General features: G+C 47.9%; 14 protein-coding genes across 15 annotated transcripts; 10 read left to right on the plus strand and 4 right to left on the minus strand.

The window, feature by feature from the left end:
* Positions 1–17: 17 nt before the first annotated feature.
* E1B28_007289 (uncharacterized protein) lies at positions 18–1,976 on the plus strand (the record flags this gene model as incomplete). Its single annotated transcript, XM_043152011.1, has 5 exons — positions 18–373; positions 425–534; positions 593–1,377; positions 1,429–1,589; positions 1,642–1,976. Exons 1-5 carry the CDS (start codon positions 37–39, stop codon positions 1,974–1,976), a joined length of 1,728 nt encoding a protein of 575 aa, XP_043010095.1. The 5' UTR covers positions 18–36.
* A 73-nt stretch (positions 1,977–2,049) lies between these two features.
* On the minus strand, positions 2,050–3,377 carry E1B28_007290 (uncharacterized protein; the record flags this gene model as incomplete). Its single annotated transcript, XM_043152012.1, has 2 exons — positions 2,544–3,377; positions 2,050–2,486 (listed from the first exon to the last, which is right to left on the minus strand). The coding sequence occupies exons 1-2, from the start codon at positions 3,322–3,324 to the stop codon at positions 2,050–2,052; spliced, it is 1,218 nt and encodes a 405-aa protein (XP_043010096.1). The 5' UTR covers positions 3,325–3,377.
* Positions 3,378–3,621: 244 nt separating this feature from the next.
* On the plus strand, positions 3,622–4,334 carry E1B28_007291 (uncharacterized protein; the record flags this gene model as incomplete). Its single annotated transcript, XM_043152013.1, has 4 exons — positions 3,622–3,715; positions 3,766–3,927; positions 3,988–4,173; positions 4,225–4,334. The coding sequence occupies 4 exons, from the start codon at positions 3,622–3,624 to the stop codon at positions 4,332–4,334; spliced, it is 552 nt and encodes a 183-aa protein (XP_043010097.1).
* A 564-nt stretch (positions 4,335–4,898) lies between these two features.
* Positions 4,899–7,800, plus strand: E1B28_007292 (uncharacterized protein; the record flags this gene model as incomplete). Its single annotated transcript, XM_043152014.1, has 7 exons — positions 4,899–5,031; positions 5,095–5,152; positions 5,204–5,283; positions 5,341–5,723; positions 5,789–5,931; positions 5,982–7,687; positions 7,751–7,800. The coding sequence occupies 7 exons, from the start codon at positions 4,899–4,901 to the stop codon at positions 7,798–7,800; spliced, it is 2,553 nt and encodes an 850-aa protein (XP_043010098.1).
* A 576-nt stretch (positions 7,801–8,376) lies between these two features.
* E1B28_007293 (uncharacterized protein) lies at positions 8,377–8,859 on the plus strand (the record flags this gene model as incomplete). Its single annotated transcript, XM_043152015.1, has 2 exons — positions 8,377–8,685; positions 8,740–8,859. 2 exons carry the CDS (start codon positions 8,377–8,379, stop codon positions 8,857–8,859), a joined length of 429 nt encoding a protein of 142 aa, XP_043010099.1.
* Positions 8,860–9,067: 208 nt separating this feature from the next.
* Positions 9,068–9,574, plus strand: E1B28_007294 (uncharacterized protein; the record flags this gene model as incomplete). Its single annotated transcript, XM_043152016.1, has 1 exon — positions 9,068–9,574. The coding sequence occupies one exon, from the start codon at positions 9,068–9,070 to the stop codon at positions 9,572–9,574; it is 507 nt and encodes a 168-aa protein (XP_043010100.1).
* Positions 9,575–10,744: 1,170 nt separating this feature from the next.
* Positions 10,745–13,235, minus strand: E1B28_007295 (uncharacterized protein). The gene is made up of 9 exons (XM_043152017.1): positions 12,923–13,235; positions 12,317–12,872; positions 12,135–12,242; positions 11,975–12,064; positions 11,582–11,923; positions 11,251–11,532; positions 11,151–11,201; positions 11,002–11,080; positions 10,745–10,942 (listed from the first exon to the last, which is right to left on the minus strand). Exons 1-9 carry the CDS (start codon positions 13,162–13,164, stop codon positions 10,821–10,823), a joined length of 1,872 nt encoding a protein of 623 aa, XP_043010101.1. The 5' UTR covers positions 13,165–13,235; the 3' UTR covers positions 10,745–10,820.
* Positions 13,236–13,467: 232 nt separating this feature from the next.
* Positions 13,468–15,206, minus strand: RFC3 (Subunit of heteropentameric Replication factor C (RF-C)). The gene is made up of 7 exons (XM_043152018.1): positions 15,019–15,206; positions 14,902–14,966; positions 14,716–14,849; positions 14,351–14,664; positions 14,091–14,302; positions 13,898–14,030; positions 13,468–13,845 (listed from the first exon to the last, which is right to left on the minus strand). Exons 1-7 carry the CDS (start codon positions 15,135–15,137, stop codon positions 13,749–13,751), a joined length of 1,074 nt encoding a protein of 357 aa, XP_043010102.1. The 5' UTR covers positions 15,138–15,206; the 3' UTR covers positions 13,468–13,748.
* A 117-nt stretch (positions 15,207–15,323) lies between these two features.
* UBI::CRP6 (Ubiquitin-40S ribosomal protein S27a) lies at positions 15,324–16,283 on the plus strand. Its single transcript, XM_043160754.1, has 4 exons — positions 15,324–15,521; positions 15,579–15,732; positions 15,792–15,926; positions 15,987–16,283. Exons 1-4 carry the CDS (start codon positions 15,418–15,420, stop codon positions 16,071–16,073), a joined length of 480 nt encoding a protein of 159 aa, XP_043010103.1. The 5' UTR covers positions 15,324–15,417; the 3' UTR covers positions 16,074–16,283.
* Positions 16,284–16,529: 246 nt separating this feature from the next.
* On the plus strand, positions 16,530–18,402 carry E1B28_007298 (uncharacterized protein). Its single transcript, XM_043152019.1, has 10 exons — positions 16,530–16,658; positions 16,719–16,973; positions 17,029–17,064; positions 17,117–17,259; positions 17,310–17,381; positions 17,442–17,462; positions 17,516–17,600; positions 17,652–17,703; positions 17,753–18,069; positions 18,133–18,402. The coding sequence occupies exons 2-10, from the start codon at positions 16,962–16,964 to the stop codon at positions 18,286–18,288; spliced, it is 894 nt and encodes a 297-aa protein (XP_043010104.1). The 5' UTR covers positions 16,530–16,658; positions 16,719–16,961; the 3' UTR covers positions 18,289–18,402.
* A 10-nt stretch (positions 18,403–18,412) lies between these two features.
* E1B28_007299 (uncharacterized protein) lies at positions 18,413–19,997 on the minus strand (the record flags this gene model as incomplete). Its single annotated transcript, XM_043152020.1, has 2 exons — positions 18,413–19,741; positions 19,794–19,997. The coding sequence occupies 2 exons, from the start codon at positions 19,995–19,997 to the stop codon at positions 18,413–18,415; spliced, it is 1,533 nt and encodes a 510-aa protein (XP_043010105.1).
* A 108-nt stretch (positions 19,998–20,105) lies between these two features.
* Positions 20,106–22,004, plus strand: E1B28_007300 (uncharacterized protein). 2 transcript variants are annotated; one of them, XM_043152021.1, is made up of 6 exons: positions 20,106–20,241; positions 20,301–20,658; positions 20,716–20,811; positions 20,862–21,036; positions 21,086–21,764; positions 21,814–22,004. In XM_043152021.1, the coding sequence occupies exons 3-6, from the start codon at positions 20,764–20,766 to the stop codon at positions 21,890–21,892; spliced, it is 981 nt and encodes a 326-aa protein (XP_043010106.1). In that variant the 5' UTR covers positions 20,106–20,241; positions 20,301–20,658; positions 20,716–20,763; the 3' UTR covers positions 21,893–22,004. The 2 variants fall into 2 exon arrangements, with proteins under 2 accessions (XP_043010106.1, XP_043010107.1); XM_043152022.1 differs by having other exon boundaries at positions 20,301–20,488; positions 20,548–21,036.
* Positions 22,005–22,049: 45 nt separating this feature from the next.
* PRPS2_2 (Ribose-phosphate pyrophosphokinase 2) lies at positions 22,050–23,422 on the plus strand (the record flags this gene model as incomplete). Its single annotated transcript, XM_043152023.1, has 6 exons — positions 22,050–22,219; positions 22,289–22,753; positions 22,807–22,927; positions 22,980–23,088; positions 23,142–23,200; positions 23,255–23,422. 6 exons carry the CDS (start codon positions 22,050–22,052, stop codon positions 23,420–23,422), a joined length of 1,092 nt encoding a protein of 363 aa, XP_043010108.1.
* Positions 23,423–23,577: 155 nt separating this feature from the next.
* E1B28_007302 (uncharacterized protein) lies at positions 23,578–26,227 on the plus strand. Its single transcript, XM_043152024.1, has 6 exons — positions 23,578–23,719; positions 23,771–23,866; positions 23,929–24,174; positions 24,471–24,573; positions 24,631–24,823; positions 24,874–26,227. Exons 1-6 carry the CDS (start codon positions 23,705–23,707, stop codon positions 26,057–26,059), a joined length of 1,839 nt encoding a protein of 612 aa, XP_043010109.1. The 5' UTR covers positions 23,578–23,704; the 3' UTR covers positions 26,060–26,227.
* The last annotated feature ends 6 nt before the right edge of the window (positions 26,228–26,233 follow it).

Below are 26,233 nucleotides of genomic sequence, written 5' to 3' on the forward strand. Positions count from 1 at the left end.
CAATAATTTTTTGCTTCGCGTTTTATTTCAAAACAAATGCCAGACTCGTTCTTCACTTCCCAAAAATCTCGCAAACGAAAACGTCCAGAACCAAGACCGAAGAAAGGAGAAGCCTCTAGCAGAACCAAATCCAAACCCAACACACCAAACGGCACTTCCACTTCCCACAAACGGAAACGACAAGATGAAGAACTCGAGTCTGATCAGACGAATGATGACGAGGGAGGAGGCGTCGACGCTATGGACCTTCGCATAGAGACCGAAGACGAACATGCTGAAAGTGGAGACGAGGATCCTGATGAAACACCAGCAGAAAAGCGGTTACGGCTCGCCCAGGTGTATTTACAGGGCGTGAAAGAAGATATGGGTTTAGGTGCGTTAATCGAATATACTTCCATACTACGGCGATGAAACAATGAAACAGCGGAAGGCGAATTCGACGCTGCTGAAATCGACAAGGAATTGATTTCTGCACGTCTGAAGCAAGATGTTATGGAACACTCGGGCAAAGTCCATCTCTTCGTAGCAGACTCCGTTGCGTTTTACTTTTTTTTTTTCGTTGTATCAAATCCTCACTCACGTTATCTGTTAGTACGACCTGTCTACCTCCGCACCCTCGAAACGGTTCATCAAAGGTCACCGTCTTTCCGTAACTTGTGCCGTCGCATCTCAGTCCGGACGATATCTGTTCACGTCCGGCAAGGAAGGTCACATCATAAAATGGGATCTTTCAACTGGGAAACAACTAAAACAACTCTACAAACTCCGACCGAATAAAGGAAAAGGTAGCGGCAAAGGCAAAGGCAAAGCTGTCGATCCCGACACAAAAGGCCACACCGACGAAGTTCTCGCACTTGCCGTTAGTCACGACGGCAAATACCTCGTGAGTGGAGGTCGCGATCGTAAGATTGGGGTATGGGATGCAGACAAGTGCGATTGGATCAAATCCTTCGTTGGTCCGTCTGGACACAGGGATGGGATATCGGCCGTGTGTTTTCGGCAGGGAACGCATCAGCTTTATACCGCATCTTTTGACAGAACGCTGAAGGTGTATGATCTCTCACCGACTGTAATGGGTTACGTTGAAACTCTGTTTGGGCATCAAGATCATGTATTGGGGCTTGATGCACTCAGAGCCGAGACGTGTGTGAGTGTTGGAGGTCGCGATACGACCGTGCGGTTTTGGAAGATTGTTGAGGAGACACAACTCGTTTTCCGAGGGGGAGGTCGAAGTAAAGTGAGAGAGGTGCTAGAAGCGGGGCTTGGAGGGGATGAGGATCAACAAGAACAACAACAACGTGGTAGTTACGTGGAAGGAAGTCTGGAATGCGTGGCCATGATAGATGAAAACACGTTTGTCAGCGGAGGGAATAGTGGGTGAGTTTCTACCTCCCGCACTGGATCAAAATTCCTGGAAAATATTTTTAGAACCATTTCACTCTGGACCACACAGAAAAAAAAGCCGATATTCAAACAACCGGTTGCGCATGGATTGAATGAAACACTCTCTACGACGTCGGGAATGATTCTCACACCTAGATGGATCACAACGTTGGCTAGTCTTCGGTACTCTGACTTGTTTGCCTCCGGTAAATCGCATTGTTCTTTTTTGTTCTTAGAACTGAAGGATGATGATTCTAGGCTCTTGGGACAATAGCATACGATTATGGAAGCTGGACAGCAAACTCAAGTCATTTACCCTGATTAGCACGCTGTCAATCTCCGGGATCGTTAATTCTCTCCATTTTGTCACACCACCGAAGGAGACCGCTGAGAGCCTGTTGTGGGTGGCTTCCTCGTTCGGCTCATCACAAACGGATGATAGGGCACAGAGATCCGACACTGCATTGAAACCAGCGTTATTAGTTGCTGGAATAGGGCAAGAGCACCGTCTCGGGAGATGGATGAATACGAAGGATCAGGGAGGCAAGAATGAATCAGTTGTATTTGCGCTTCTCCCGAAGAGACTACGCTAGTACGGACCGACTTTACGACCCTCGTGCGGACGTTGATGATCTGTTATATTCATATTGTTTACACACACTACGCCTAGTATTCAAAACCTAGTCCGAGCCGTAAATCCGCTCTGTATTCTGTGTCACTAATCTCCTTGACCTCGATATTAAGAGGAAGCGAGAACTCGTCGCCTTTCAAACACATGGCATCGTCTGTGCGCAGAAACATAGCCTGAAGCCTCTCCATGAGGGCGAAATCAGCGCTATGCTCTGATTTGAGTACGAATCGAATGTATATTTGTACAGGGAGCGAGGTAGCGACAGTTGCTAAATCGTCGTCAAAATCTGACATGATATTGTTTAATTTTTCGGAATCGGTGCGGTGAGGCCAATAGAAAACTAGGAGGAGGTGCTGTAATTTGGGAGAAGTAGTGGCGAGATGTGATAAGCGGGACTCTGAGCCTTGACGGCTGAGAGTTTTGTATGTCATGGTGAGGTGTGTAATGTTCGGGGGGAATGAAGTTACGTTTACTATGGAAAGATCAAGATCAGAATGGAAGGAAGGGAAATTTTGATTTTTTTACTCACGTCGCCAGGCGCTGCAAGCGAGATGAGTGACGCTGGACCATAACCTAGTATTGGCTAATGCAACGTCTGCACAGTCGAGTGATACACGGTTGCACAAGGAGACACGGGTGAGAGTGGAGTAAAAGTCAAACGGACTTGGAGGGGCCCATAGCGCTCTCAATACGGATGATCTGACGTTGCCTAGAACAAATTCTTGAAGCTGAGGGGGTTGGTGGATGGAGGGAGCTGGAGACGGTAGTGTTGGTGGTGGTGGTGGTGGTCTGGGATCAATACTGGAGAAGGTGACTTCGTCGATGGAGAGAGAAGTGAGAAGCGAGAACAATGAATTGCATAGGAATCGTAGCATGGCAACGGCATCCTTGAAAGAAACACCGATGAGAGCAAGGTTTCTGAGGGAAACATTTGATGAAGGTGAAAGCTGGGGATCGTCTGCGAATACAACACCCTTGAGAGTCAGATGAAGCAGGCTTGGAAATGACTGTTGGATTGCGACCAAAGCTAGATGTGGTAGCTGGAATGGCTTGTTGGGTATCGTTGATTCGAGCTTAAGCCGGCGAACAAACGATAATACAGCGTGGAGGGAGATGAGTGACTCTGAGAGGATATTCGGATTGTAAGTAGCATCGAGTCGCAGGACACGGAAGAGATGCTTTCGAGATCTTGCAAGCCATGGACGACCGATGAGCGAGAGTGATTTGAGATCTCTGACTGAACTGCTGTTGTAGTCGATGATGTTGTCGACGAGTTCTTGGGGAAGTCTAGACTGTGACCGATCGTACATGGTAGCGGACGTAGCTCAACGCTACCTCGGGTCGTCTCGGGACTAAAGGAACCGTCGTCCGTCCTTTTCGGTTTCTCATCAACGCTATAAAAAAAGCATCCGTCCGGTTCTCCCCTACCCTGCATCGGCCGGGAATAAGTCATAGACGTCTGGACCGACGTTGCTTCCCTCGTCACGCCGTCATTATCCGATCATCCAATTAATAATCTTTTGGAATACCCGGTGGTGTCTGAGATGTAGACTCTTATAAAAAGGACCAGTTCTCCCACTGGACATCCCCAGACCTCAATAGCAACCATGGCTAAAGGAGAGAAAGCGACAACTTCCAACACCTCTTCCCTTATCGCCAGGATCACCTATGGGTTCACCTTTGTCCTTCTCTTTTGCCTCAGTAAGTCTTGCTTATACTCCTTCCCCTTGTCTCACCTAACCCCCTTCCAGCGGCAAGCGCGTTGGGCATAGATTCACACCAACTGAACAAGTATGGCAATGGATACGCCCGTTATCCCACCAAGCAGTACAAACATGATCTCGGCCTCATCCTCTTCAACTGCATCTTCACCTTCTTGTGGTTGTTGGCTCACCCCTTCATTTCGATGGGCAGTAAGTTTCATTTCACACACCATCCTACGCAAGACAACCTGACTGTTCCTCTTTTATTAGTTTCCATGTTCTTGACCTTTGTCCTTGCCGTCTTTTGGGGAACAGCTGCCGGTATCTTGTTCCATGTCTTGCCCTTCGGCCACACCACTTGTGGCCATGCCGTCTCTACCTTCCCTTCCAACTGGCAACCCTATGTCAGTCAATGTCGTCAACTCACAGCCCTCCACGGCTTGTCCTGGACCATCTGTAAGCTCACAGTTTCAATCCTGCTCTTCCGATAATTTATCATTGTTGTAGGGGGCATCTTGACGCTGTTGCTGTTCGGCAGTCTCATCCACAAAGTCAGGTTCACCCCCAGGCCCCACGTCTCATACTATGGTCGCGGCAATGTCGCGAATACTGTCTAAAGTCTCCGAAATCGTGGCCTTGTTTTTGAGTTGGTTCTTTTTTTTCGTGTGGAGTCGGATACATTTAACCCTTCTCACTTACTAATTATAATTGACCTTCTCATGTTCCTTCATCCTGCTTCTGTCATGCCTTCTTCACGTTCTAATGTTTCAATCCTTACGTCAGTTACGGTTTTTGGGATGTTATAAACGATTTTAATCTATTGCTGTTGCTTAATCTCCTCGATGCTCTGTAAGCTAACTTTAAGCTGTCCGTATGGGTATCGGCCGCATTGAGAACACTGATGATGACGGAATTTTTTTTTCCACGATCCATTAAGTACCCCATTTCGCCCTTGCTCTAATACGTACCCTCCTCGAGAGGTGTTCTCTCATACACTACCTCCTCTCCATCTATAATCAGGCAGTCAAGTCCAAGATTCCTTTGCTGGCGTCGTCCTTTTCCCTCTCACATACCCCAATCCTTTTTCTTACGACCGAACGACATCAGTGAATCATCCTCTCGAAACCTAACCCTCTGCCACCTTCACTCTTTTATATCCGTTTCTTTTCTCTCTCTGAACTATGCCTAGTGCTCTCAGTTCATCGTCCTCTCAAAGCTCTTTCATCAGCACCTTGTCGCGTCATATTTATGCCCCTCCGTCGCCATCATCCGTCGCTTCTTCGTCAAAACTGTCGCTGGATCAACAGGATGATGGTCTGTCCCTATCTATACCGTTCAATACGCTTATCTCTCCAACTAATTTCCATCCTTATCTAGAGAATCTCACTATCACTGCCAAACGATCCCTCGTGGAAGGGAAGCGCAAGAGTCAAGAGTACGTCCTGGCTATCTTATCAACTAGATTCAATCATCTCATGAAATCTAGGGATCTACGCATACTCGCTGTCTCCACGCATATGACAGAACTTTCCTATATGATCTCAGATATACAAACGCGGATATTCGGTGCGCGGTCCCCCCTTCTTTACTTTTTACAGCTCGATCTAATTCTCGGGGGTCTAGAAATCCAAGAACTTCGACACAAATCACACTCTAGTGGTGATTCGGCGGGTACAACCAATATCATCGACCAGTCTTTAATGACTCTAGATGAAAAATTGGAAGCGGTGTCCAAAGGAATGAAGACTATCCATGATACCCTCGAACCCATCTTGCAATCTACACCCACCATTCCGCAACACCACGGGAAGGAGGAACCGAGCGAGAATGCGGTTATCATCCGTAAGCATGCGGCTCTCGTGTCTGAATGGGAGGGGATACAAGAGGAGAGTGAAGTGCTTAGAGAAGAGCTCAAGGAGGACAAATGGTTGACTGTTTTCCGAACGGTGACTGATCAAGCAGATGGGATGATGTCTAGTCTGGAAAAGGGTGTCAACAGGTGCCAGGTGCGGTTAATCTCATACTATGGGCGAGCTTGGTTTCGTTGATGTCATGTCATGTGGAATTGTAGGAATTCATCTGGCAAGTCAATCGAAGAGGAATTGAAGAAGGTTTCCATTCTCATTCTCAGACGTCCCTTACTGTTCGAGAGAAGTCACCCCCTACGTTCGAGACTTTCACGTCACTGTTGGAATCTTTCGAAGCGAAGAAGAAGTGAGTCTTATCCTTATCCCGTCAACCCTGATTTAATGAGCTTTAACTAGACATTATATGCCAGCCACGTCGAAAGTTTTGTCCATTATCGATAAAGGAGTACGCGATAGAGTGACCAAGAACGGCGAAACTCTGAGACGACATGCAGAATCAGCACAAAGGTGGAAGAACTTGAAGGAGAGGATCGCTCGTACCGACGCCGAGATGGAAAACGTACGAAAGATATTACTCCACGGTGACTCTGCAGTAAGCGAAGCTGGATCAAGCGCTTCTGGGACAACGTCGAATGGATATCTTGCCACACCTCCAAGTGGATCCCGTTTCTCAAGAGCAGGAAGTACTACAAGCGCGTTATCTAGGTCCATATCACCATTCCGGAAGTTTGCCAGAAAGATCACAGGGAATGACCGCTCTCCAGTTACACCTATCACACCTCTCTCCATTAGCAAAGCTCGTCACGCTCCTTCTTCAGAACCGACACTTCGTAGACAAAAGACTTCATTATTTTCATCCATACGAACCTCTGCTGCCACTCCAACAACTCCTGATCGACCAACACACAAGCATAGCCAAAGCTTGACACCTGAATCTTCGCCAAGGCATGGGAACCTTGATGCTACAATCAAGAACAGGAAACCGACCTGGAACAGCTCAACAAAGATCGATCCGGACGATCGCAGTTTGACTGTGAAAGCCACTCCACCCAGACGCACCCCCTCTTCAAATGGGCACTATAATGACGCTCCTCCGATGCCTTCTATTGGACCTGGAACGCCGTATCGCCGAAGTCTTTCTCGAACTTCTATGGCCTCATCGCGGCCATGGTCTCCCCTCAATTCGTCCTCGACCACTCATTCATCTTCGCATCCTCCTCTTCCAAACTTCAGGCCCCCTTCCCGAGCCCAGACACCTTCGCGAGCATGCACACCTGCCATCACGAGCACTACGCCTCGTCCGCGACCCAACACTCCGAGTCATATACCCGCGCCATCAATTAGACAACGGTCTCCTGGAGGGTGGGCAGCAGCAGGTGGTGGGGACGACGATGAGTTCACTACATTAATGCAACGCGCGTTCTCTCCGGCGTTTAGCAATGCTTCGACAGGAATATCAGGTCCGGCCGGTCCCCCACCTCGTCCCCCCAGCCGGTCTATGATCCCAATCCCAAGCGTTCATCTCTCAACCCCATCAAGACCCTCAACATCCATGTCGATGTCCTCCAACCTGCGGTCTGAAAGCCCTTCGGTGGCTTTTAGACATTCCGCAGTGCGAGCACAAACCCCCGAGTCCGTGATGAAAGCTAGAGTTCAGCAGGTCCCGGTGTATAATGGTTCTATTGGACGTTCTACCGTTCGTCCGATAACAACCAGATTGCCACCGTCGAGTTTCAGGGAAGGTTCAGTGAGTCGTGGGCCTTCCCGACCTGGATCTAGGACAGGTGCGCACACACCGTCGATGTCGGATAACCTCCTTCCCCTACACGAATATGTCCCTGGGAACCCCAACGACCCACTTGATGCCGAGGTTGCACTGGTTGCGAACTCGATAGCGCATGGGTTACTTGTGGAACGAGTGGATCCGCCTATGCCTTTGAAGAAAGTGGTTAAAGAGAATGAGGAGGTTAAAGCGCAGTATGCGTTTTCGAATGCGTTGAGCAGGAAGGTGGTGACGTGTAAATTGACTACGCTTACGAGGTCTGGGAAGGGTACGAATGGGGCTTTGATGACTAGAAAAGTGATGTGTCGTGTTGGTGGTGGTGAGTTTTTCCGCTTGTGTGTTTGGTGAATGTGATTTAAATTGTTTTTCCCCCGTTGGTTAGGTTGGCAAGATTTGAGTCATTATATTCTTAACCGTCAAGCAGGGATGTGAGCCCGGTGGTATCCGCCGCTCTCCCTCTCTCTTTCCATTTCTCATTATCGTAAGGAACTCGATGCGAAGCGCATTCAAAGATCAGACGTAGCACTCACTCCAAACTGTATTTTTTCTTATTTTTTTTTGTCATCATCCCCCAAATACCTATGCATTCATTTCAGCTTTCCCTCTAGTCGTGCTTGTTTGTTTTGCATCCGTATGGAATAATAGATAATTACAGGATAGGGTGGAAGTGCTATAGCATAGTACGTTGGACAGCCGTTTGCCCCCCCCCCCCCCTTTCAGTTTGAAAGCATGCAATCATTGGCAGCAATCTTCAGTCCGTCACCGCCCCATCATGGTCAAGAGGTCTATGAGTTAGTTCACGCTGGTAAACAAGGATCCCGGAGACTCCGCCTCTTCAATCTGCTCGGGAAGAACTGGTGAACAAGTACATATGCATTCCCGAAAAATCTGGCAGATTTTCTCTCTGACCATGTTCCCCGTTTCCCCGCGACAGTTCCCGAAGATGTTATGGCCCAGTTGAAGAAGCAGATAAAGTTGCCTAGTAGCACGAAACGTTGTACCCCACTCATGCCTGCTGGAACTGTATATGGTTATAATTCGAAATCGCGAGCGAAAAAGCCTCGAGCGTTCTGTCACCTTTATGACCTCATCAGGACTATTCTTGAGCTCGCAGCTCAAATCAATGACCGCGCTTGGGTTGCCCATAGTTCCAAGCAACAGCACCTTCCCGGCGAGAGAGTCAAACCAAACTCTTCATGCCCTGATTCCTTTCTCTACCTGATTCCGAACTTGAGGCTCCTGGAAGGGATGGGATGGGAACAGCTTCTTTGCGTTGGCGAGGTAAAGAACAAAAAGACTGAGAAGGCCGAGCTGGATGTAGGTAACTTTCGGTCCCTTCTGATTTTCTGCCTGCCTAATGGGATGTTGCAGAACTGGGTCAAGGTGGTTTGGGGAATGCACCATATTATGCGGAACGATCCGTGCCGGCTCTTCACATTCGGATATACCATGGAAGACGACCAAGCGAGGCTTTGGTATCATTCGCGGTGAGTGTTGTTGTATCGGAGCCGTTCAACTGGATTGCGGTGAGTTGTTGTAATTGCTAACCCGGGGACCAGCACATACTCAAGGCTCTATGGCTCGTTCATCCAGGACCCAAAACCATTCATCACATTCATTCTTGCGTTGGCATTGACTAACCACTACTCTCCGGTTAAACCAGACTCTGCTGCGCCAGTTCCCCCACGTGCTCAATCAAATGAGCTCCCTACTCTGTTACGAACAACACTCCGATTACCTAGAGCGAATTGGTATTGATTCTACGATGAAGAGAGTGCTGGTGGGAGACAGCATCCAGTACGAATTCACTGTGAAGGGGCCGGTGGACGGGAAGGAAGGCATACAGACGTTGGTTTTCGTCACAAAGGAGGTACTGTGTGATTTCAAAGTCGACAACGGAACAGGCCGCGCCACCCGCGTTTGGCTGGTCTACGACAAGGATGGTGGCGAGTCCATCGAACCCGTCTTGAAGGATGTATGGCTGGAACATGGAACCGTGGTAGAAGGGGATAGCCACACACATCTCGCGAATCTAGTCAAGGTCGACGAGCGCCAGCATTCTGTGCCAGTGAAACAATGGTACCGTGATCATTTCTTGCACATGCATACAGATGCATACCCACGAGAAACTCGGACAGAATGTGCTCGGTGTACGCGGCAAACACAGTTGCATTCGCCTTCTCCCCGCCTCCAAACCACCCACTAGGACCATTTATTCCAGCTCTCGAAGAGCGAAATCCCATGGTAGACACAAGTTTGACAAACCAGATCGCTTTCACTACAGGATCATATTGCGGGGTACGATGAAACCATAGGAATTGGTTGGTTGTCGGAGGACATGCTCCAAGGTAGTCATTGGGGTTTTCCGAGGTTTGTTCAGGTATCTCTCTGTTTGTTCATTTTCACCTATGAGCCTTTGTTCTTAGCGTGTTGGGTACTATGGATTTATGGAATGGTTCATCGTGATGTTAGTAGTTGGGACGCCTTTTGGGATCCCAAATCATCAACTGGGCGGCTCGGAGACTTCGACTACCTTGTCGAGTATGCTGCACCTGCGACGGGATCTTCCCGGACATCGAGCCAGGCGGTGCGCAGCAAGCCCGCCGCCGCTTGATCGGTGTGGATGAGCTGGAAGGTTACCGACGTCTGCAACTATGCAAGTCACATGCCCGAGAAAACTCGTGAAATGATCGATTTCCACTTCGAGAGGCTCCGTCGTGCCCTTGTATCTTACTTTCGGGGAGTGGAAAAGGACATGCTTCCTAATACCTCAATCCCTTTCGAGGATCTTGCATTCGAAGGCGCGCTTAACACGCTGGGCGAATTACTCGAGGAACTTGGAAGTTAGCTCGAAATTGGGTGATTCCGAGTATCCGGTTTCGCCACTCTGGAAACACCAGTCCGTGCTCGAACGCGATCTTGCGCCGTTGGCAGACCCTGAAGACGCCCTCGCACCAGCCGTCGTGGCCTTCCAAAAAGCCAACCATCCCCTCGAAAACGCGGCGGCGACGAGAGTAAATGAATTTCATGGATCCGGTCACGATGAGGAGTAAGTCTCATGTGCATCTTATTTTCATAAGATAGGATTATGTAGGATTATTAGGGATTATAAAAGGTTTTTTTTCTTTCGAGCCAGATTGCATTCAAAACTTTTAGGATTATTGTAGGATTGTGATAGGATGAAATTGGTGAGAATCTACTAATTTTTAAGTGTAAGATTAATCCTGGGAAATGATAGTAGATATTCCTGAAACCGTTCCTTTTCATCGACTTGCGGGTCGCAAGAAGTCCTCTATCAAGAGGCGAGTTCCATCGAACCGGGTCTATAATGCATCCATTTCAGCTTTCCTCTAATCGTGCGTGTTCGTTTTGCATCCGTATGGAATTATAGATAAGTTTAGGGTGCGGAAGTACCAGTACAGTACATTGGACAGCGTTTTTGAAGCCCCCTTTCAGTTTGAAGGCATTTTCAAGCATGCAATCTTCAGTCCGTCACCGCTCCATTTTGCAACTTCTATCAAGAGATCTAGCTTCTTTTGGGTGGCAGTGGTCGACCGAAGTTCATACAAGGTTGCTGTTCAAATGAGAATGATGAGTCAGTTCACGCTTGGAAGGTCACAAAGTAGTACTGACAGAGGTTGAACAAGAATGGTTCTGCACCGACCACGGACGAAGGAGATGTTTTGAGTGCCCGTTCCAACACTTCGATTCCCTATAGAAGAAGAGGGGAAGAAGAATGACTTCTTTAGATTAGGACCGTTGGTTCTTGGACGGATCCGTACCTCCTTCAGTTTGCCTTGGGCCAAAAGTGTCACCGAAAGGTTATTCATAGCCTATGATCGTTTAAGAATAGAGGACCGGAAAGGTTGGGGAGAGGTGTACCACAAAGTTCTCAGAATTCTCTTCAATCAAACGCTGAAAAATCCGACTTGCTGTCTCCCACTCTCCACACGCAGAAGCAAGCAATGCCTCGTTCATATCTTTCATCGACTGTTCTGCATTTCGGTCTTCGTTCACGATGTTGATATGTTTCTTGGCCATTGAGAGATGCCCGGATTGTAGGTACATGCGTGCGATAGCGGACCGGAGAGCGGGTGAAGTCAGGTCTTCTGATTCGTATTGCTGTTGTAGGAGAGGCTCGAGGAGTTTACATGCCGCTCCAGACTCCTGAATGAGTGAGAAGCCGGTCATCAGAGAAAGAGAAGATACAAACCTTCATTTCCATGAGCTGCGAAGCCATGATCAACGATATCCTAGCACCTCGCTCTTTCCACATCACGGCGATCGGAGAATCGGATTCAGAGGATCGTGCCTTCGTTTTGCATTTGTCGAGAAGGAAACAAAGTTCATCAAGATACGACATATGGTCTCCGGCCCAGTATTTGAGCCGCGCTTGCATGACTTCAAGCTCGAAAGGAAGAATTCGTTCAAAGAGGAATGCTTTGGATTCTGGAGGCTCGACGGCGCTGAGAACGGAGAAGAGGTTGTTGCATTCTACTGTTGTCTGGTTGAAGAGGCGGAGTCGGGACAGACACGAAAGGCGGAGATACCAGAGCTTGAGTTCAACCGGTCAGTACACTTCCTCGCGCCAAATTTCTCTACCCACACCAAGAATAAGCGATAAATCCTCCGCTGGATCGGTCGTAACGATCCTGTCGCAAGCCATTCTGGCCAGAGCACGCCAGCTATTCGTTATCTATCGATAGATTTTGTTTTTTTCTCGGTCACTCCTCACTCACAAAAACAAGATGGACCTAAAAACTTACAACCAAAGTATGAAAATTGCTATGTTGCCATTCACCGGTCAAATCTCGATTGGGTCGTTTATCAGGAGGATAAATATATTTGTTTAACAGTGTAGTCAATGGATCAGTCTGATACAGGAAGAATACAATGAATGCTTTGACAGCCACCATGTCAAGTGATATGAAAGAGGGATTCGGCGCACGTTCGGTATTGGGAGAAACATCGTCGGAAGGACCAGGCCCGGTATGTAGAGCTCTGGTGCCTGTTCTTCACCCTGTTCTTCCTTCTCTTCTTCATTCACTGTTGGTGGAGGGGGGACGGCCTTATTGACATCCACGGGCGAAGGGAGAGAAAGTGTTACTGAGGGAGAAAGTGGGGTCGCTGTCGGTTCGGTTTGGATCTCATCCTCAGAAGTCGATGAATCAGCTTCATCAATAAGAAAAGGATCTGGGACAGCAGGCTCGACGTAAACTGGTGGTGGTGGTGGTGGTGGGGTGTCGTGTCCTTGGGGTTGATCTTCGTCGTTAGTCGCCATTGAGGTGAGATACGGGAGTACGGGGATGATTTCTTGGTCCTGGTCTTGTTTATCGATACCGATGATGGTGATAGCGGGAGGAAGAATCCCGAGGTTGTCGTTGTCGTCTTCGTCGACGGTGATGGTAGGGGGGGAGGGAAGTGTAACGACCCTGCTGGCTTTCCTCTTTCGCTCATTGTCATTCAGAATCACGTGGGCAACATTTTCAGCAGCTCGGGCCAGGCTGCCAATTTTTTCAACTACGGAGTACAGACCCCGGTTGATGGAACTCACCTCTTTATGGAAGGTTTAGGTTTCTTGGGAGATGAACCAGTGGAAGTCGATGAAAAGGAGCGTATTCTCTCTAAACCTCTCTTCACTCCCCTCAACACGTTATGTTTACTATGATGATCGTCCTGGTGACTATCATCCGAGCCCTCTACGGAACTTGAATCAGAGGAAGGAAAGGCGACATGGTGAGGATTGTGAAGTTGAGATTGAGATTTGTGATGTAGCTTTAGGAATTTGTTGGGCATAATGTAGTTGGAGGGGAAGATTGAATTCCATCTTCGTTAGACCACTCGTATATTTATACGGTAGATATCATGGTGGACCGCCTTGAAAACACATTGAAGCGGGCAGACATCCTTCTAGGTTCAAAGGGTCCTGTCAGGATGCATGCCAGCCGTCCGAACCTTCTTAATTGTCAAATGCGGTGCCGAACACGCCACAGGGCAGCGCCATTATATCTGCGGTTGAATATACTTTCCAGAGAATCCTGACAACATGAACGTGGTGCACGGGCGGGAAACATATGTATCAGGCACCTAGAGGACAAGGTGCGAATAAGTCGTGGTTTACCATGGAGCAGCAAGGATATCGCATCTGAGCCGAACGAGTCCAAGATCTTGCCAATTCTGGGATGTGGGATTTGCTTGCTCCCGGGTTTACATAGGGCGAGGAATCGGACTCAAGATTACACCGTGCAGAATGGATCCAACGATATATTTTCGCCGTTGTCATCGATCAGCTTTTGAAAGGTAACATGGTGTTTTTTAGATGAGGCAGTACAACACGTAGACAACATAGGGACGACAGCTGGGAACCAAGTGGGGAAGCATTACGCCGACCGGGACGTGAGTTCGACTGCATTCTTGAAGGCACCCAATAAAGCGCTAAGTTGAATCTTTTCATTACCACCAGTCGATAATCGGTGCCTGTAAATGGTGAATGTCGCAAGGAAAGTGGGAATTGACAGAAAGGACGCACTCTGTTGTCGCGAGATGGTCTAAAAGATATACCCGGGCGTGAGGTTTCAACTCTATAGTTTCTATGTACTCATACGCCCCAGTCAGAAGGTCTTGTAATGCTAGACCCCGTTCTATTTTCATGGTGGAGATAACTGTGAGAATGGATGATACCATGATTATCGGGTCAATCGTATAGAGCCGTAGGAACCTACGTTGGTACGCAGTGGTGAAATCATGATTGAGCATGTACTGAACGATCTTCTCGATGTCTGATGGATGAGGATTCCCGGTACAATTGTAGATTTCCGTTTCGGTCGTGAGATCATAAGCGGCATGGCATGCCTGGAGAACGTTCAAAGCACGTCGCATGTCGCCCTTCGACAGTTTGAGCAGTGCCTGCTTGCCGTCTTCAGACAAGTTTACCCTGAAGAACTGGTGAGACACAAGGGTATATTAAGAGCCGACAACTTACTTCTCAGCCTCTATGACTGTATCTAATCGTCTTTTCACTTCAGTAATTGGGAGTGGAGAGAACCTGAAGCGTGTGCATCGACTTTGAATGGCAGGTGTAATCTTGTTGACATAGTTGCATATAATACAGAATCTGACGTTCTTGGTGTACTGTTCGATGACCCGTCGGAGAGCTGCTTGAGCGGCTTGGGTCATCATGTCTGCTTCGTCGAGAACGATGAGTTTGAATCCCTTCGAGAAGAGAGTCCGAGTTTCTGCGAACTGTTTTATTTGCTCTCGCACGACGTCAATACCTCGGTCGTCTGAAGCATTCAGCTAAAGGGCAAATATTAGTCTGAGTATCGAATGTAAAAGGTGATGGCGCGCCTCAAGGATTTGTTTCCTATAATCTGGTCCATATATTCTCCGAGCAACAGCAAGTATTGTCGACGTCTTTCCGGTTCCAGGAGGGCCATAGAACAAGAGATGAGGCAACCTGTTCTTCTCAATGAATTTTTCGACTGCGCTAGTTGTTAATGAAAACGATCCCATCTTTCAAAGAAAACGAATTACTTGTGCTTATGATATCTTTGTGCGAAACCACATCTTCCAAGGTAGCCGGGCGGTATTTCTCAACCCTTCAGACACTGAATGAGAAGAAGATACACGAATAGGGGACAGGGTAATCACCATGGTAGATGCTCTTTATCCAAAGGAGGTGGAACGTCAATATCAAGAGCCTTTCCCTTGCCTTTAGCAGATGCCGGGATTGATTCAATGTCCATCGGTGTGTCGTAATCGCTATCCATGTTAGCCAAGGAAATGAGAAGGAGACGGATTAATGAGGGGTCGGGAATGGGTTGTACTTAGGAAATAACGCGTTCACGCGATTGTCACGTGTATGATAATGCCGGGTGCCGAGAAAGTCTCCGCTTAGAAAGCTCAAACCCTAACGCACAGACCATCAACACTTAGTAAGCACCTTTAAGTTTGCGCTGAGCGCGCGTGCCTTTCTTCATAGGCTCTTGCTTTCTTCGAAGACTCCACCGTTGAGTTCGTTGGACAGACGAAAGCGTCCGCCTCTCCAAGATGCAGATTTTTGTGAAGACCCTCACGGGCAAAACTATCACCCTCGAGGTTGAATCCTCAGACACCATTGACAATGTCAAGGCTAAAATCCAGGACAAGGAAGGGTGAGTAACAGTTCTCGGTTTTTTACATCTCTCAGTCTCCTGATTGCTATGGTATAGCATCCCTCCTGACCAACAACGGTTGATTTTCGCTGGTAAACAGCTTGAAGATGGCCGCACCCTGAGCGACTACAATATTCAGAAGGAGTCAACCCTCCACTTGGTTCTTCGTTTGCGTGGTGGTGCCAAAAAGCGTAAGAAGAAGACCTACAATGCGAGTACACACATTCTTATGTCTTTACATATCCATTGATCGACCACATTTGTCTGTAGACTCCCAAGAAGATTAAGCACAAGCGCAAAAAGGTCAAGATGGCTATTTTGAAGTACTACAAGGTCGATTCCGACGGGAAGATCAAACGTCTCCGTCGTGAGTGCCCTAGCGCTGAGTGCGGAGCTGGAATCTTTGTACGTTTTGTTTTTCGGATCGGCCCAGTTTCGAATGATGGAGTCCTGATCCTCCTTTAGATGGCTTTCCACCATGACCGTCAATATTGCGGAAAGTGTGGCCTTACCTACACATTCACTCCAGGCAGCAAACCTCCTGCCGTCTAGATTAACGGGATGTGACATGTCAGTATACTCCCCCTCCCTTGGCTCTTTCATGTATTACACACCTGTCCAATGCAAACATGCTTGATACTCTGGGATTCTGGTTCAAATACAGACTAAGATTAAGATTACAGTTATCCTAATAATTGTAGACCGTTTTCGAAAAAAACACTTGTATTACCAAGCACCTACCCCAATAACGGACCTACAGACTACGTTGATCACGGAAACCAATGCTACATGGCGGCTCACAGGGGGGGAAAGTGTACGTCAATTGGTTGCGGGTGGAGTGCTTGGGCATACAAGTTTTTTTGAAAGCGGCCTACAATTACTAAGATAACTGTAAGATCACACTCTTTGGACCCAGTGAATGCCGAGGCTCCGAGGGCCTGAGGCCTGAGGTACTTGAGCACACTAACGGGGTGCTTCCAGCGTGATAGCTACCATCAAAAATGACACCTTTCACACTCCAACAACTTCCCGTACGCACACACAGTAAACCGCCATCCCAGTAGCAGCCGAAGAACATTGAAACGCTTCCAGCGCAAGATCCTGGAGATGGCCACCACACGTGGAAGACTGATAGTAGTAAGTCCTCGCTGGACATTGATATCGCCTTTCGAGTGCTCACTCTCATGAATAATACAGTTCATCGCGTCATTGTCATCCGAATCTCGTATAAGTAGTACTTGTCGTCTTTATCATCGCACGGCAGGACGTCGCATACGTTGACCACAGTATATTGCCTCCGAGTCAGATGCTTCGGACTTGCCACAAAGTTGCCAGCCGGCTGTTGAGTCCGGCTATCAGGTGCAATATAAATAATTGGTGTTTAGGGTATCAGGTATCTGCTTCAATTCTGGTATTTCCTCCGTATCACTGCTTGAAGTGATGCATTTTCAAGTACGCTGTCACTCTTGACGAGGAGTTCAAGCATTGACGAACAAGATTTACTCAGGATTATAATCTCGCCACCGACTATGTGGAGATGGATGTGAGCTCCAACTCTTTCGAGCGACTGTTGATTGACTCGAAGCTGGCTTTAGCGACTTGCTGTTCAACACAGGATGTGGTGTTTGTTGATTGAAGGACTTTGGCCGCGGTCCGTTACTGAAAGAGTGGATAGTCTTTTGAATACCGAAGGTAAGCAGAAGACTGTCATGGACATTGGATGCGGGTCGGGAATATGGCACGTATTTCTTCCCGTCACTTGTATTACTGTTTAATGGAGGCTTTTAGGGCGATTGAAATGGCGAGGATGTACCCGAACGCTCAAGTCGTGGGCCTTGACCTAGTGGAACAAACCTACCCGTAACGCGTTCTGTGGTTTATAGTGAGCTCCTACATTGACTAGTTCTCTTCTCTTCTCAGGGATGCCCCGGAAAATTTCAAGTTCGTATTGACTCAGCTTGGCTCAAGTTTTGTTCCCGACGGCTTTCTCCAAGATTCATCCAAGGAGATGTTACCAAAGTGCTTGAACAGTTCTCAGGACAGGCAGATATTGTCCATTGCCGATGCGTCACTCAACACGTGTGTAGGCGGATACCTCCCAACTCACCCACTCACCGATCCTTACAATAGGTGAAGGACCCTCAAAGCTTGGTCCAGTCGCTCGCCGACAGCTTAAAGCCCGGTGAGTCCGGCCTTATCTTCAGCTGAATGTTGACATGAACTGGTGGCAGGTGGTGTTCTCCTACTTGCAGACGGGGACTGGGAAGTATACAACGAGTCTAAAGAAGTAGTCCTGCCTGTCGAATACAGTGCAGAGAAAGGTGATGTGATAACGGGAGAAACCCGATCCTGGTATGCGGGTTGGCTGGCATTGGTCGGGGCTGCTACCAGAAGTCCTCAGTATCGCCGGATAGACGAATTGGTGAAAGGATGCGAAGGGTTTGACCCCCACTTCGATTTTCGTCAGTATTACAGCCCTTTGAACTGGCCTGGTGTGCATATAAACCACGGGGAGGAATTGGGGAAGATCTTGAATATCAATCAACGGGTGAGGCTGAATGTTCCCAACTCGACGGAGATTCGGTGTTAATCGATCGGTTCTCATACATAGGCCTTCCTGCATGGTAGTCGAGGTATTTTGGGAAAGAGAGGTATTCCAGAGGAAACCATAGATAAATGGGCGAAGCATTACGAAGAAGATCTCGATAATAAACATTATTATAACGTATGGTATTATACAGCTGCCCAGAAGTCCATATGCGTCTAATGTGCATACGCGAATAAATACTGTAGAAATAGAATCAAACTCTATGTATGTAGTCGTAGTAGGAGCGTAGTAGAGGGTATCAGGGTATAGTAGATGCAATACTTTTATTAAAACAATCGTAACATCAGCTCTCTGAAGCGCCTTTTATGCCTCGGATAGATGTTTGAATATGCTGCCACTCGTCAAAGTGGTCAGCTACGCCGTCTGCATGCTCCAGACATGGAAAGAGGGAGGCCAGAAAACGTGCCATCGACGTCGGGTCCGGTGGTGTGAGGGTGGAGATATTGATATTGCGTAGAGTGTCATGGGTCGTGGTAAAGGTCTTTAAAAGTTCGTCGGGGCGTGATGAGGTGGACAGGTCGATAGGGATTATGAGATCTTTCAAGTTCGATGACTTTTGAGAAAACAAGTATAGACCCTTGAGGGTGGCCTTTGGAACCCACCGGGGGTCAACAGTGGGTACTGCCCCGAGGTCAAGATGCGTGAGCTGGGGCAACTGACTGCCTAATTTTTCGAGGTCTTCGTCGTGAACCAGAATAGGGGGAGTGGTATCAAATACGATACGCTGAAGCTTGCGAAGAGCGAACAAAGGGTATATAAGTTGGAACCGTAGAAGGTTCTCGAAACCATTCGAGTGGGATATGGGGTGGTCATTACCAAGGTCATTAATAGGAAGACCGGTGTCACTGTCTGAACCGGGAGTGTCGGTGTCTACGTGATGGTCTATTGTAAAGTCGTGCAGGTTAGGAGTCTTATCCTTCATGATGTTGAATAGATCGATCCAAGCTTCGTCTGTTTGAGCTACCGGTTCTACGTCGAGGTATATAGTGTGCAATTTGATCGAATGCATATTTTGTAGGAGCTCGCCGACAAGAGAAGTGCTGGCGCGGATGTTTAGTGACCGAAGAGATGGGAAACAAACACCACTGCCCACACTTGACCACTTCTCTGCCAAATCCGCCACGCGTATATGTGGCGCGTGAAACTCTAGCTCGACGAGTGCAGGAAACCGAGAGATGGCGATAATGGTGTCTGCATTCAAGGAGGTGCTTAACCGCAAGGAGATCGATTGCAAATGGGAAGTCACGGATATGGTGCGATTTAAGTTTTCTGAAGCCAGACCGCGGAGGCTCAAGGTCTCCAACCTCGGCAGATTGGATAGATAGTCACACGTCGTCTTATTTGAACTATCAAAGACACCTGGGTGGAAGCTGAGATCCAGGTCGAGTTTTTTCAGCATGGTGCCGGGTCCAAGGATAGGACAGACAGAATGGCAGTTCAAAAGTGCCAGCTGAACGGTAGTGAGTCCCGTGAACATCCCGTCGACTGAACCAGCAATTATCGAAGACATATGAGGGTGCAACTGTAAGTTGCGTCTATGAACAATATGCTTAACCCGGGGAGCATAGAAGCGAAGAGAGCTCAGGTCTGGCGAAACCGGAGACTCAAAAACCTGCAGAGTATTCAAATTAAATATTGAGGTAGAGAACCAAGAAAATACTCACGTATACACCATTTACACGAATAATCCCTGGAACAAGCTGTAATAACGGGGTGACATCTATAAGACGGTACCAGAGGCGATCCAAGGCAGGGTCTCGCCATGCCTTACAAGTCCTTGCGACCCTAGTGAGCGTGTCGCTGCCGAAGTCAAGACAAAAGTCAAAGACGACTTGAACTATTTCGTCAATGACCAGTGCTTGGTGCATCGGAACCCCTACAGCAGAATTTTAGTGGAGGATGATCGGAAGGAAGAAAATAAAATTTCAGGAAGTTCTTCACGTGGTGGCAGTGTCGTTGTGTAGACCTATTGTCCCTATATATTGATCTGTCACTGTTCACGTCCTCTTTTGACATGTCCAGCACTGAGCCCCAGCAATATCGATATTATACAAATAGAAGTCGACGTGATGGCTAGACAGACTTCTCCACGTACAATTGTCATCAAGCTAGGTATGTGTCAAATCATTCTTTTTCTTTCTGGGTCCCATCGATATTTCTTCCCCTCGTAGGAACATCTTCGATTGTTCATGAAGAGTCACACCAGCCATTGCTTTCTACCCTTTCTTCGGTCGTAGAGACTGTCGTTCATCTCCGTAATCAAGGACACAAGGTTGTTCTTGTAAGCTCTGGGGCTATTGGCGTTGGACTGAAGCGGATGAATATTCCATCCAAACCGAAAAGTCTGTCAGGCAAACAAGTGGGCTCTTAGCACTTTCCGTACCGCATAATGGAAGTAACTCGTTTCTGCATTGCCAGGCATTGGCGGCTATTGGACAGGGTCGTCTTATCGCATTATGGGACGACCTGTTTGGCCACCTTGAGCAGCCCATAGCCCAGGTGCTCCTCACTCGTGGAGACATATCGGACGTGCGTTGGACGATTAGAGTGTCCTTCTATAATCGCTGATTTGCCTCCGCGAGACAGCGCACGCGATATCTCAACGCCGTCAACACGTTGAGAGAACTTCTGTCGATGGGGGTAGTGCCCATCGTGAACGAAAATGATACCATCTCCGTCAGCGTAAGTAATAATACTTCTTACCTAAACCCTCTGACCACAATAAGGAATAGGAAATAAAATTTGGCGACAATGATACATTGTCCGCCATCACATCGTCCATGATCCATGCAGACTATCTCTTCCTCTTGACTGATGTAGATGGTCTATACACAGCAAATCCTCGGAAAGATCCATCAGCACATCTCATTGAGGCTGTTACGTCCATACCTGCCATTCGATCTCAAGGTAAATTTCTCTTCGGCGTTCTTGGAATTTTTTTCTTAGGCCAACTCAGTCAGTACAACGACATTGGGGTCTAGTCTGGGAACAGGTGGGATGGAAACAAAAATCATTGCCGCTGAAATAGCTACTGGCGCTGGTGTCTCGACTATTATTACCTCAAGCAAGCGTCCCGAAAATATTTTCAGCATAATCGAATATCACAACACCCAGAAAACGTCCTTGAGTCACATGGTACCTCAAGTTGAAACAGCTTCAAGATCCCCCGCTGAGCTTTTTCGGCCACCACACACGATTTTCTTGGCATCCCCGAATCCTATGACGGATATGAAATCTTGGATAACGCATACTTTGTTTCCTGCTGGGAGCGTGGTTATAGACGGTGGTGCTCACCATGTCTTGTCGAGAAGGGAATCGGGTGGTCGCTTACTTCCTGCCGGTGTGATTGGCGTTATTGGTGCTTTCGCGTCAGGTCAAGCTGTACGGATAGTCGTATTGAAGGAGCCGTGGTCATCTGCCGATATCCAGGAAGCGAGCTACAGTGCACAGTCCACTAGACCTAGCTCACCGACAGGGCAAGTGGACTCGGCGACGCTGTCTCGATCTGCATCAAATTGGGATCTGACGATTCAAGTAGAGGACGAGCGTCTGAGCGAAGACAACGTTACTGAGGTCGGGAGAGGTCTAGCCAATTACAATTCTATGCAAATATCACAAGTGAAAGGGAGAAATAGGTATGCAATGAGTCCTTCCCGCGATTTCCAACTCAAATGAATATGACAGTTCTTACATAGTGAAAATTCTCGGATATGCTGATTCCGAGTACGTCGCAGAAAATATCACGATACGTGTAGCTCCGTGAGACTAAAAGCGACGACCGTACAAGTACTTGGAAGTTGAAATAGTATGTACTATAACCCCATCCGATAAGATATCATGTGGCTGTGCAGAAATAATGTTTCTTTATACCGGGCCGTCAGGATCTAGAAGTTTTCATTTGCGCCCACTGCCCACAGTTCATGCACTGTAGTGCATTAATCTCATTCCTTATAGTCCAGTACGATGTATCACAACAACTCGATCAGAATCTTGACAGGAAAGCTGTTGTTTTGGTCCCTTTTCAAAACCCTCAACTAACTGTCATTGCAGGAAACAGTCATCCAGAGCTCGCTCAAGCAGTTTCCGAGCGGTGAGCTGCTGATTTATGAAGTGACCAGTTAAGAAGTCTCGCCAAACGGTCATTCTTTCAATCCTTTAGACTGGGCGTTCCTCTTGTTCGTTGCACTGTCCGGAAGTTTTCCAACGGCGAAATCGATGTCAAAATCTTCGAATCCGTTCGAGAGGAAGACGTGTTCATCATTCAGTCTGGTTGTGGTGATGCCAACGACAACCTCATGGAACTCCTCATCCTCATTTCAGCCTGCAAAACAGCGTCGGCCAGGCGGATTACGGCTGTCATTCCTTGCTTTCCGTATGCAAGAATGGATAAAAAAGATAAATCAAGGGCGCCGATAACGGCAAAGCTTGTTGCAAATATGCTTGTCGTTGCCGGTTGTGACCATGTCATCACTATGGATCTGCACGCAAGTCAAATACAAGGGTTCTTTGATATACCCGTCGACAACCTCTATTGTGAACCTTTAATAGTGTCTTACATCAAGTGGAGAATTCCTGGATGGAGAGATAGCATCATTGTCAGTCCAGACGCTGGGGGCGCTAAACGGTGAGTCAGATTCTACTTCTCCCGTTTCGACGCCTGCTGAAGCCTTGCCTTAGCACGACCGCAATCGCCGATAAACTTGGTGTCGACTTCGCGCTCATTCACAAGAAAAGAGACAAGAAAATAGATAACGCTCCCGAACACATGGAAATCCTTGTAGGCGATGTCAAAGGCAAGGTAAGGTTGAATCCCTCTCAACCCTGGGCGCATAATTATACAACGCTTTCAGGTAGCGATACTTGTTGACGATATGATCGACACCGGAAAGACGCTTGCGTTAGCCGCCAAAACATTACATGAAAAGGGTGCCCGTTCCGTCCATGCCTTGATATCTCACGGTGAGTGGAACCGCATATTATGATTTAGCCATTGATTCATTCATTTTCGCCAGGGTTACTCTCGGAAACGAATCTCGCCGTCATTGACGCGTTACCCATTGAACAGCTCGTGGTAGGCGTTTTTCTACCCCTTACTGTTCGATCATATAACAACAGCTTTGTGGAGGTCACCAATACCATTCCTCAAATAAAAAATAAAGCCGCCTGCTCCAAGCTCACAGTGATCGACGTCAGTCCCCCAATTGCTGAGAGTATACGGCGCATGCACAACGGGGAGAGTATAAGTTTACTCTTCGGTCCGTTATCCGAGTCCGTTAGTATTGATTTGGTGTAACCAAACCTTAGTATTTTGATAGGTAGTGGACATTGTAATTATCTAGACTTCATTTACGTCCCATCTGTGTATCCATAAGAGTTGGCCGTTGGACTGCTCATTTTAGTGGGACACTTACGAGAAGCGATAACGAAGAACAGTGAAAGAACAAAGAGCATCGCGCCTCGCTAGCCGCGCAAATACTGCCAAACAAAAAACTCCTTCCTACATTCCACGACCTCAATATATCTTCAATCTCTATCGCACTTCCTCAAGGACTTCCTTGGATCACACGGAGCCCTGATGGCTCTTATGGATGTTAGTTCTTACACGCTAATTCTGTTTGCCAGGTCTAAACTCTTCCGACAGGATTTCGAATCATTACTGAAAGAGGTGGTACAAGCAAAGCGATTATCAGCATCAAAAATGAGTAGACTGACCGAAGTTGCGTTGAAGTTGATGGAGGTACGTGCTGATTCATATAATGGTGCACTATTGTCTTACCGCCCTCGCTTTGTTTGATTAAGGAGGATACCCAGCTTGTTTCTATTCTCTACCGTACCCACAAAACATTGTCATCGTCGGCCAAAATATCCAGTTTATACGTCTTTGATGCTCTCTCTCGTGCTGCAAAACATCAAGCCAACAAACAAAATCTCTCTGGCAATATAAACTCTCCCAAAGGCAACTCGGCTACATTTTTGCTGAGAGTGGAGGGCATCTTGGAGGGGCTTTTCCGAGATGTCGTTACCTCTGGAAGTGTCGAACTCAAGGTTAGTACGCAAACCTTGGCACTACGTGCAGTCGACGTCTTTGTCCTATTTAAGGCAACATTTTGACTGTCTGGATGAAAAAAGTCATTTACCCGCTCGGGAAGGGAACACAGTTGCCTATAGCTAGATTCCTGTGTCGTTACCTTTGACCAGTGTCCTCGCTTCTGACGTTCCTTTCCGAGACGCCGTTTTGCTGCGCTGACCCATCACATGACTGTTGCCTTTGATAGTATTTCTGTTTTCTGAATTTTACGTGAATGAGAAACAGTCCTAATCGATATGCGTTTTGCCTGCAGGAAAAAGCGAAAAAGGTCCTTGATATATGGGTCAAGGGCTGTACGTTTCCCTTGACGATATTGACCCGATTAGGGAATATAATGGAGGGCAAAGAAACGCAAGGTGTTTACATTTACGCGTCTAATTCTTTCCGGTGAGCTTACTGTCGTTTTCATTTAGAGCCTTCCAACAAGCTGGTACTTGTTACCTCCGACCCACGAGTCGCAGCACAAGCTCCGAGTACCACGACACCAACCACAGCCACCCCAGCCACCCCAGCCCCTCCTGCGCAACAACCACTCCTCGCCAATCCTCAATCCACATTATTAGCACTGCTGGCACAAGCAGCAAATGCAGGAGTCAAACAAATAGGGTAAGTCTTTCTCATGACAGATTAAGGCAGTTCGCTAACTCAGACTTCAGTGCAACGTCAACACCGCCTCCCCCAGCATTGGAGCCACCCTTACCGCAACAGCTGGACACATCTCAGTTGACCTTACTCCAACAGCTGGCTCAAACCGCAAAGTTGGGCGGTACTGCTTCGAATCCGATCCCCGTTTTCAATCCTGTTCCACCCGTAGCATCTGATATAGATCATGGATCTGGGTTTTCTCGAGATGAACCTCACGGATCGCGAATGAAAGACGCCCAGTATGACCGATACGATAGTTCTGATCGCAGAGATTACAATAGCCATCACTATGATCATGTTGGTAATCCTAGAGGCGGCTTTAGAGGTGGTCGTGGTCGAGGCTTCCGAGACAGAGATTCGCGTCCTCCTCTGCAAAGGACAAGTAGAGGAAGTCGCTCTAGAAGTCCACCAAGTAGATATGGAGCTCGGAGAGATATAAAGCCTTATAGCCCTCCTAGGAGACCCTCAATGAGCACCTTGTCATCTCGAGACTCGCAGAGCGTGTTTGAAACTCAGTCGAATGCCGGTCCCGAAACAGACGAGTTTGGGAGAGAGATACGCCCGCCGCAGGTTGAAGGGAATCATTCTCCTGTAGCACAGGAGGTTCCGCGGGAGGAACCTCGAGGCTTAGTGGTTGATCCGTATCCTCCTGGACAACCATCACATGTAGAGCCTCCACTTCCGCAAAACACTAAAGCCCATGGTGTCTCCACGACTTCTCGGTCTACCGACATGGCCCTTGGCTTAGAACATTTCAACCTAGCCACATTTGACTTCACCTCGCCAGTTGCATGGCAGTCGCTCGGAGGCATGTGGCAGGTTACGCACGGCGTGCTACCTTCGACAGAGGAACTCATGGAATTCGTTATGACCGCTGGGGCCGCTGGGGCCGCTGCAATGGGTGCGCAGGCTAATACCACGGGTCAGGATTGGAATCAAGACGAATGGAATAATGACGGTTACACTTTCCCGTCTGAACCTCAGGGCAGAGCACATGGGAGCGTCTCAAGGGGTGGCCATTCGCTTCAGGATAGAGGAAGTTATACTTCATATGGCGTTGAAAACCATAATGAGGCAAACAGTAATTTTCAGAGATCGAACACCAGTTCCCGCGGTGGACTGGGTGGTCGAATGCAACGGGTAGGCGACAAATGGATGTTCGTCAAGGATCCTGATAGTACTGCAGTGTCTTCATGACATTCTGCTTTGATCTGGATTATTTTTATATCGATTCATCTTGCGCTGTATCTCATCGTGTTGTACTACTAGCCAGTAAATCTACCCTCGGACTGAGACCGAGACCGACGTCCATCGCCTGTATTAATTATTTACCCTTCGTACTGATTTGCATCAATACATTCCAACGTCGTT

This window comes from Marasmius oreades, chromosome 4, assembly GCF_018924745.1.
Source record: "Marasmius oreades isolate 03SP1 chromosome 4, whole genome shotgun sequence".
Classification (NCBI taxonomy): domain Eukaryota; kingdom Fungi; phylum Basidiomycota; class Agaricomycetes; order Agaricales; family Marasmiaceae; genus Marasmius; species Marasmius oreades.